We start from the raw sequence: 10,470 nt of genomic DNA on the forward strand, positions 1-10,470 counted from the left end.
CTTTTCCTGCTGTTTAATTAGAACTCGTTATTGACAACTTCTGAAGAGCTGCCATTACATTTGAGCCAATGATGAATACAGGTTCCTATGGTGGGGCCAGACATTTTGGTGAGCTTAGACAAGGGGAGGCTGAGAGCAGTGTGCTTTTTGTTTACGGTATATTTAATTAAGACAGGCCTGCAAAAAGCATCAAAACCAGCAGCACTCTTTTTTTAAAACTAGAAACAATGCAGAGAGTTAGATATTTGATGTCACAGTCCTCTTCCTCTTTTCAAATATTAAAAAAAATGGGTTTTTTTTCCACAGGAATGAAATGCTTTATGCAGCTGGAAACAAAATAAGGGTGAAGATCTGCTACATGATGATAGGTTTGACAGTTGTAGCCTGCCTGATTATGGTGGTCTCTGGAAAGAAGGTATGTTCATCGCTGACCTGTTGTCAAGAGAGACTATTTAATGTATCTGCAATGAAATCCTATTTATTTTCCATGGCACAATCCCTCCTCTTGAGTGCAGTCAATATTAAGGAGAGTTCATCTCAACTGTCTTAGCTGATCTCCAGACAGTGATTTCCTGGTCTCCTCACATATTAGTTTCCACAATGGGTTTCTAATTCATTTTGTACAGCTAGTGGTAATGGGGGAAGCAAAGGAATGTTCTCTGCTCAGACTATATTAGATTAAATTCCCTACAGTATGGAAACAGGCCCTTCGGCCCAACAAGTCCACATTGACCCTCCGACCCATTTCCCTCTGACTAATGCACCTAATATTATGAGCAATTTAGCATGGCCAATTCACCTGACCTGCACATCTTTGGACTGTGGGAGGAAATCGGAGCACCTGGAGGAAACCCACACAGACACTGGGAGAATGTGCAAACTCCACACAGACAGTTGCTGTATCAGTATACTTTCAAAGAATCAGTCGTTAGGGAGACAAATGCAATAATGGCTTTTATTTTGAGAGGACTTGAATATAAAAGCAGAGATGGACTTCTGAGGCTCTATACTGTTCTGGTCAGACCACATTAGGAGCATTGTGTGCAGTTTTGGGCCCCATATCTCAGGAAGGATGTACTGGCCCTGAAACATGTTCAGAGGAGGTTCACGAGAATGGTCCCAGGAATGAAAACCTTAACATATGAGGAATGTTTGAGGACTCTGGTCTATACTGTATTGAGTTTAGAAGGATGAGGGGGATCGAAGTGAAACTTACAGCATACTGAATAGCCTGGACAGAATGGGTGTTGGGAAGATGCCTCCATTAGTAAGAGAGATCTGGACCCAAGGGCACAGCCTTAGAATAAAGGGAAGATCTTTTCGATTGGAGATAATGAGATACTTTTTCAGCCAGAGAGTGGGGAATCGATGGAATTCACTGCCACAGAAGGCTGTGGAGACCAAGTCATTGAGTATATTTAAGACTGACTGATTGATTGTCAAGGGGATCAAGGGTTACTGGGAGAAAATGGGAGAATGGGATTGAGAAACCTTACTGGCCACGATTGAAGAGCAGAGCAGACTCGATGGACTGAATGGCCTAATTTCTGCTGTTATAGTCTTATAATTCTTGGGGCTAAATGGATCAATGAGCACAGGGTAAAGGGGGAACAGGATACAGAGTTGGATGACGCACCGTGATCATATTGAATGGAGGAGCAGGGTTGAAGGGCCAAATGGCCTACTCTGTTCCTAGTTTCTGTTTCTGTGATTGTTTTCACTGTTCCATGTACTTTAACCCACAATGTGGCAGTCATCAATTTGTGGGGGAAAAGTGTTAAAAGCTCTTGAAGGGCAGATAAAGTCTGTTTAAGCGACATGTTCTTATTTAAATCCCCAGTTCTTGAAACATAGAAGAAAAACAGGCTGCAGCTGTCAGTTATAGTTGAAAGAAAGGCTTGGTTGACAGGCCATCTGGTGCAGATTAGAAAATGAACCCCACTGTTGCTTAAGTGCCAATAGAAATCATTGATGATATATCTCGAGAATTACAAGATTATAGCTGAGCTTAATCCTGAACACTTTCCAGAGATTCTAAAGCTATAAAAGCACTTCTCAATGGAGTCCATTTTGATTAACAGCTTTGAGCTTACAACAGGATTAAACCCGTCTGGTTCACTAATGGTGTTTTAGGGAAGGAAATCTGGTCTGTGTGACTCCAGAACCACAGCAGCGTGGTTGATTCTCAACTGCCCTCTGGGTAAATAGAGATGGATAATAAATATTGGCCTGGCTAGTGATATCCACATCCTCTGAATTAATTTTTTTTTAAACAAGTATCACTTTGTGGTTGCTAAAATGAATTTTATTCTCGCACATTGTCCACTTCTGGGGATTTAAGGTGTTTTAATGGGTTTCTTGAATGACAGTTGCTTTTCTTTATCAAGCGTGCATGAGAGCCGCAGCTTTATTAGATTGTTAATAATATTTTCATGTCCCTATGACTGCTGAGGTCTGTCTAGTGGATATTGGGTGAGTGATGACGGAAATGGGCATGGGTTTATGAGTGGGAATGGCTGATCAGAATAGGGAGCAGTTACTGGTGAGAATCCAGGAGTGGCAGGATCCCCATATTAATAATTCACTCTATGAAATCATTATGTCTCACATTCCATCTTTACTTTGTGACCAATGGTGGGATACTTTGAAGGCAAGTAAACCCGCAGGCAGAGGCATTGGCAGATTGCCAGCTATTTTCCACTCACTGCTTGAAAAATACAGGACAAACAACTGAGAAATGCATGGGGACACAAAATGGGATTGAGGGTGAAATTATGGGTTAAGCTTCAAAATACTGGATGCTTGTTAACACTGCATGTTGCACTGAACCATAATAAGCGCAGACGTTCTGCATTGTACTTGTATCATAGCGTTGTAAATATGGAAACAGATCCTTTGGAGCAATCCATCCACACCTAACAGATTTCCTAAATTAATCTAGTCCCATTTGCCAGCATTTGGCCCATATTCCCTCTAAACCTTTCTTATTCATATACTCATTCCAGATGCTTTTTAAATGTTGTAATTGTACTAACCTCCACCATGGGCGGAATGGCCTTATTTCCACTCCTATGTCTTATGGTCCACCACTTCCTCTGGCAGCTCATTCTATACATGCGCCACCCTCTGTGGAAAAAGTTTCCCTTTTTAAATCTGATTCAGAGTGTAATTCATTCATAGACTGTGATTTGTGAATGGGCTGTAATTCCCAGTGTGACTGTCTAATGTGTTTGACATTACCACATCAAGGAAATACAATCTTCCTGAATTGTAATTTTACAGCTGTAGTTTGTAAGTGCTTACTGTCCCTGAGAAATTGTCCCTTTTACACAACCCATGCCTTCTAATTTTGGACTCTCCTACACTTGGCTATTCACCCTATCCATGTCCTTCATGATTTTATAAACCTGCAAAACCTCAGTCTCCAACGCTCTTGGGGAAAATAGCCCCAGCCTATTCAGCCTCTCCCTATAGCTCAAACCCTCCAACTCTGGCAACATCCTTGGAAATCTTTTCTAAACCCTCAAGTTTCACAACATCTTTCCAATAGCAGGGAGACCAGAACATCATGACGGAGCAGAAAGCCAGATAGATGCGAGCAGCTGAACGGCACTTTTAATTTCCCTATAAATGTTTCTGCTGTTTCCACATGTAACTATCTAATGGGTTTTAATTTGATGCAGTGAAGCAAAATGGAGTGCAATCTGTGTGGGAGCTTTAAAGTGGTCAATGTCTAGGGAAATGTATTACAGCCAATTTTAGCAAATTGAATTTCTACTGTAGAATATGTTGTGTCAAACAAAGGAAGAACAACAGTCTGGGTGGTAAGGTCCTGATCAGTGTGCATCTCTCATTAGCAAGCTATTATTTAAATCCCTTCTCTTTTGGTTGGGGAAGAAATGAATTAAAAACCCAGGAATAAATTGTGGCGCCAATGGTGGGAACACAGAATGTGGGGCTGTCACCTTTCAGTTCTACTATGACTTGAAAATTCAGAGCACCACCCGGATAGCGGGGAAGGAGCAACGGTGCAGAGATTTGAGAGCTGCCAAGGGAGCTGGGGCACAGGGGCTGATGCAAAACACCAGGCCAATAAATTCTAGTAACGAGACTAATATGGGAAGAAGGTAAGCCTCTAAAGAATTGGATGAGGATGAAGAGAGTAAACATGCTAAATCACTGTTATTTGCAGCTTTTTGCTAGCGAGGACACTAAAACTTAAACATAGACTGCATCCAAACACCCATCATTGATGCCACGGGACCGGTCATTGCTAAACCAGATGGTTTTAAACGAGGCAGAAGGAGCTGACCCCTCCATTTTTGCTTGAATCGTGGAGAAAGAAGGAGATTTCAGGTGTACCATTGTTCATTCTCAGAGACAGTGAGCACCTACAAAGTATAGCTATAAAATTGCAATTCAGGATGATTGATATTACCTTGTCCATGAGATACAAAACCCATCAGAGAGTCACAATGGGAATTACAGTCCATTCACAGGTCAGACAGAAATAGTCTATAACAAGTTACATTCTGAATTATGATCCATTTGAACTGTTACCTCTGAACCATAGCCAAATAGAAAGTCATATTAGGACATTCTAAAGGGAGTTATATTGAGGAATTCAGTCCATCGGTGAGTCTCACCAGGAATTGTAGTCCATTCAATGGACAGAGTTAGGAATTAGGGATAATTACCCCCAGAAAATGATGATCTTTTGAGTATTGCTGAAGAGGGCACATTGTGTCAAAGCTTTTCATTTTCACTCACCAATCACTGTTGTTGTCTGCAATCACTTGCAAAAGAGTGTGATTGTCCACTTTGAAAATCCATGACACATGACTTGAGTCCTTGTGTGACCAATGAGCTCAGTCCGACCAGACGTTTCAGTGTTGAAGACCTTCAACTGACTAACTTGTTTCTCAAAGTGGTGGAAGTGGTCATTGGGCTTGAGGTTATTCTCATTCCTCTCTCTGGTTCCTTTTCTATACTTCCTCTAGCTGATGGGTGTTCTCAAAGAATTGTGTCCTTTCACATATGGGTTTCCCCCAGGTCGCGAATTCTTATGAATGAGGGTTTCCCATGCCTTGACATCAATGTTACATTTCTTGAGGGAAGTCCGCAGAGAGTCTTTGAAATGCTTCCTTTGTTGTCTTCTTGTTGGAGTGTTTTCCTTGAGCTGGGCCAAGATGATTTGCTTTGGCAGTCATTGACATCCTAAGCATGAGGCTGGCCCAATGGAGTGGGTTTCGCATGATCATGACCTCCATGCTGGTGCTATTGGGCTGCTTCAAGGACGCTGATGTTAGTCACACCTGTCCTTCCAGCTGACTCTTACATCCTCCAAGTTTCAGAGCCATACAGAAGAGTCAGAAAGGTGACTGCCTTATCCACAGGCTTGTTGGTATCAGCACAGATGTCATTGTTATTGAAGACTTGCAACCTTAAGCGTGCCAACGGGATGCAGTGATTCAACATTGTACCCAATGTCAGCCTTAGCTTGAGAGATTGCCCTTCCCTGGGAAGGGCAATGTCCCACATTTGGCAGGATTTCTCATTGATCATAATGGAGAGATGGACAAGAACATGACCTGGGATAGATTGTTAAAGGATTTGATTCTTTTTGCGGTTGGGGTCTGAGACTAATGTGCCCACACCACTAGGAAACTTGTTCTTGACAAAGTGACGAATCGAGGTGATGAAGGTGGAGAAAAGAGCGGCAGTGATGTCAGAGTGTGCTTGACCAACTCAGAGTAGGCTTCAAAGGAGTCTATCATATTACCAATGGCGAGGACCATCACTGATATCTGATCGTGGAGGAGACTGAATGGTGATGGGTTTCACTGGGCCATTGGTAGGGTCTTCCGTAGCACTTCCTGATTGGCTGAATCAAAAGCTTTGGTCACGTCGATGAAGGTGATGCCGAGGGGTTGGCGTTGCTCCTGGAGTTGGCAAACAGTGAAAATCATGTCCATGGTTCTACAATTTGGTTGGAAACCACACTGTTCCCAGTGATGCTAAAGCCTCCCGTGGTTGAAGAAGAGTGAGGTATCACAGTTGCCTTCACAAATTAGTCATTTAGTTGAGCCATTTCTGTGCTGTTGTGCAGAGAGAAACCTGATTATAGATTCAAAGAGTGAACTGAATGAAAGGTTTGCATTAATTTGGGAGGCAACATGTTCAAGGAGCTGTCAAGGAAAAAGACATTGTTGCTCTGTCTGCAATGATCAGGGATGAAAGGTTTGAGAGCGAATGTTTTGAAGGGAGGATGTGGATAATGGTTTTGATATGAATGGATGAAAGTGCCATAAGTCTACAGACTTATTAGCCTGACACCAGTAATTAAGAAATGAACTGAATTAATAATCAGGAAAAAGATTATCTGCAGGAATATAATCTAGTAAATGATGAGCACCATAACGTTCGGAGGAATGGATTCTCCAACACCAAACTGATGTCTTCTTGCCCTAATTAACAAATTGGACGTAAATGTAGGCCACTTAGTCAGTTACCCCAAGCAGTCTCCTCCATTCAATAAGATCATGGCTGATGTGACTTCTCCACATTTCCACCAGACCCCAGATAACCTTTCACCACGAACTTTTTAAGAATCTATCCATCTCTGCCTTAACGATATTCAAGGACTGTCGAATTGGGGATGTAATGGACAACGTGTGCAAAGTCTGACAGTGCTAACTCGCAGGCCTAACCACCCCTAATCTAAGCCTCACCTGGAAGTTCAGCCCCTCTTATCATTGAATGGATATTAAATTTGCAGTTAGCATACAAGCTGGCATATATTCAGAGGAAACCATTTTGACACCAGCCCAAGAGAATTTACATCTGGACTGTCTATTGGCAAATTCAAGTTTGATTTAGCCAACTGGAAGCTGGTGTACATTTGAAATCAAAATGAAGGCTGCACATAATACGCGATCGAGATTGATCTAGCCCAGACGAAGATGCAAGGGATACTCTAGAACGTTAATCTATCATTCATTCTGACCAAATGGTGTGAGATTATGGTAACAAAGTGAATATATTGAGAGGTTACACAACCCAGTTAATTGCGGATTCACATTGAAACTCTGCAGTTCCTCAGTCAAACCAAGCTGGATTACTGCTTGGAGTTCTGGTTGCTGCAGTTGACCATCCTAACTAAGGGACAGGAGCTTCGACAAACCTGTCAGTCAGAGATCTTCACCACTGATCAGTGTGGTTCCAAAAAAGACTCTTTTAAATCCAAAATACTGGTATCATCTGTCAAACCGACAATAACTGAAAATTAAACATTTTGCAGAATGTGCCATACATCATCTTTTTCTGTTTTACTCCGTTAAAATGAACTTACGAAGTTTGTTTGTGTGTAATGTTGCGAAATAGCTGAAGGGCATTAGGCTTATTTGTTTTCCTGATCTATGACAAGGTTGAAAGTGACCCATGACCCCAACAAGCCTGAATTTACCCCTGCCCCAAACACCTGACCCATAATCTGGCAGCATTCACTGCCAGGCACAGCCTTGGGCCTGAGGCTGCCATTGAATGTGTATGGCATATTAGGAGAGAACGAGTAAATGTAATGCAATCCTTTCAGATGTGACAGTATTACAGGATGTTGCAATGACAGCTATGGGAAGGACAGTTTTTGAACACCAAACAGGAAGCAGTCCTTATGCAAGGTTTTTTCAAAAAATAATCTGTTTGAGAATATGCATTTACTTCAGTACAGCTCGCTGTTTTGACAGTAAGGCAATTGCAACAGAAGGACTGGATTTCTGGAATAAGATCGAGTGCACCGGAGGGTCTTTAATTAATTGGTCAGGGTGACATGGTGACTCAGTGGTTAGCACTGCTGCTTCATAGTGCCAGGGACACTGGTTCGATTCCACCCTCGGGTGACTTTCTGTGTGGAGTTTGCACATTCTCCATGTCAACATGAGTTTCCTCCGGGTGCTCCAGTTTCCTCACACAGTCCAAAGGTGTGCCAGTTAGGTGGATTGGGCATGGGAAATGCAGGGTTACAGGGATAGGGTGGGGTGAATGGGATGCTGTTCGGAGGGTTGGTGTTGACCCGATGGGCCTGCTTCCGCACTGTAGGGATCCTCTGATCCTTCTCTTGGTTTCTGCCTGAAACCAGGTGGCTTTGAGAGAGAGATGAAATGAATGTGGGGGGGGGGGGGGCGGGGCTGAGGTTGATAAGCTATCTCACTGAATGCAGGCCTCACTGGAGAATCTCCCTCACGTCCTCCGGACTTAATACTGTTTCTTAAAGTTGCCATGGAGAGAGTGAGAATAAGCGAAGAAATTAACAATGATGGTCCAAATACAAAGCTGCCTTTAGTTTAGCCAGTCTCTTCCGTTGGGTATTATCTCCGGTCTTTGATGTCGATGCCCCTTGAACAGGTGAGCATGCTGGACAACCTCTCCTACTGCTGGCCTTCGCCTTGACAACAGTAATATCCCCCCACCTCACCCACCAAAAGCTTGTCTCACCTCCACTCTAACAAGCAGGACCTGGACATCTATCTGTCTTGAACCTGTCATTGAGGAGGTCTCCCTGCCATTAGATGTTTTCTAAATCAACCTGCTCAGATGTGGCTATACAGCACTGGAGTAGGTTGGACTTGAGCTAACCTCCAGGCTCAAAGGCAGGGAACACCACCACTGTGCCACACAAGCCCATTTCCTGCCAGACAGATTTTAGATTAGATTCCTGACAGTATGGAAACAGACCCTTCGGCCCAGCAAGTCCACACCGACCCTCTGAAGAGTAACCCACCCAGACCCATTCCCCTGCCCTATATTTACCCCAGACTGATGCACCTAATACTAAGGGCAATGTGGTGTGGCCCATTCACTTGAACCTGCACATCTTTGGATTTTGGGAGGAACCTGGAGCGAACTCACACGGAGAATGTGCAAACTCCACACAGACAGTCGCCTAAGGCGGGAATCGAACCTGGGTCCCTGGTGCTGTGAGGCAGCAGTGCTAACCACTGAGCCACCGTGCTGCCCCATTTGTTCACTCCTTTAAATCAGCTGGGTTTTTATTAGCTGGAAATTTCCGAAACAATGTTTGTTTTTGCTCGGACTTTGCATTACTTCATTTATATTGTTATATTCTCTCCCTCTTGTAATTGCAGGCTTTTAAACAGCACGAGAACCTTACCAAGTGGAACTTGGAGAAAAAGGCCAAATTGAAAGAGGAATTTGAACAGAAGCTGGTCACAGAAAAGCCCCAGTAACTGCAATAAGACTAGCTGTACCAATTTACCTCCTCTTAACAGTGGCACAAAAGACAAACTATTAGTCTTATCGATGACTGGTTCTGAAGTCCATTGGTACACAGTTATGACAGTCAGGACTAGTACTCAACAGTGTCATCAGTCCTTGTTCTGCAGACTGAACCAATCCACCTTCGTTTCCATTTTAACCTCTTCAAAATGATTACTCTGAAAGTTCTGTTTTAGATTTTATGATTGTCAAATGAAGCCAGATTATCATTGACACTTTCAGTTGAAGCTGCTGTCTCTCATTTCTTGCAGAGAAGCTCACTCATTTCACTGGGTAATGTATCCACTGATGGTGGGCTGAGGAATTTCAGACATTCTTTCTCCCCCTCCACAGTCTGTGTGTCTGTGACACAGGTATTCAGGCCACACCTTTCTTAACTTATTAATCTCAATACATTGGCATTTTTGCAGCCTCTGTTTGAGTGCTCAAAATCTAACGTCGACACTTGGTCGCAGCTCAAATCTCTGATGATGTTAATGAATGATCTGCCATTTGTTTCAAATTTCAAGCAACTGGAGTATTTTGCTTCTCTGGAACAATTCCTCACCTTTTGAAAGTCAGGTTAGTCTCCTGCAGTGTGGATCAATCTTTATCAAAGTGAAAATTGCAACATCCTATCAGCACTTTTCAAATCACTATAATGCACAACACTGGGAACCAGGCCTGTAAATGACTGTTCTTGCACATCAGGGAAATCACTTTTCAATTATGAAAGTCGACCTCAAGTTTAACATATGTCATGCCTAAAAGCTGTAATATTAAATCAATTTAATATTTTGTAGCAGTGTCTGATGGTTCCTTTGACTTTCTGAATAAAAATTCTGTTATCTAGTTGTGTAAATGCCTTTTAAATGTACCGTTAGTTTGTTTCTGAAACCACGGCTCGAATGTAATTAATTTTCATTTGCTGTCAGGATGGGTGAGATATTTACAAGGCAGTTTGCTTCAGACAGACTGAGAGGCCACTTATTCCTTCAAGTCTGTTCCATTCAATTAGGTCTTGACTGATCTGTATCTGAATTGCATCTAACAGAATCCCTACGGTGTGGACACAGGCCATTCGGCCAAGCCTCCAGCGACTATCACATTCAGACCCAACCCTTCCCTGTACTCTTGCATTTCCCATGGCTAACCTACTCAGATTGCACATTCTGGGCCACTATGGGCAATTTAGCA

The 10,470-nt window shown here is 42.8% G+C and overlaps 1 protein-coding gene across 1 annotated transcript in view; it reads left to right on the plus strand.

Moving 5' to 3' along the window:
* The window catches only part of LOC122557075 (protein FAM162A-like), a 21,172-nt gene extending 11,047 nt beyond the window's left edge, over window positions 1-10,125 (plus strand). Inside the window, exons 3-4 of the mRNA XM_043704358.1 lie at window positions 307-415; window positions 9,144-10,125. Coding sequence (XP_043560293.1) covers window positions 307-415; window positions 9,144-9,245 — 211 coding nt within the window. The 3' untranslated portion in view covers window positions 9,246-10,125. The remainder of the gene's footprint in view (window positions 1-306; window positions 416-9,143) is intronic.
* Window positions 10,126-10,470: the final 345 nt, after the last annotated feature.

This window comes from Chiloscyllium plagiosum, chromosome 15 (genome assembly GCF_004010195.1).
Source record: "Chiloscyllium plagiosum isolate BGI_BamShark_2017 chromosome 15, ASM401019v2, whole genome shotgun sequence".
Lineage (NCBI taxonomy): Eukaryota > Metazoa > Chordata > Chondrichthyes > Orectolobiformes > Hemiscylliidae > Chiloscyllium > Chiloscyllium plagiosum.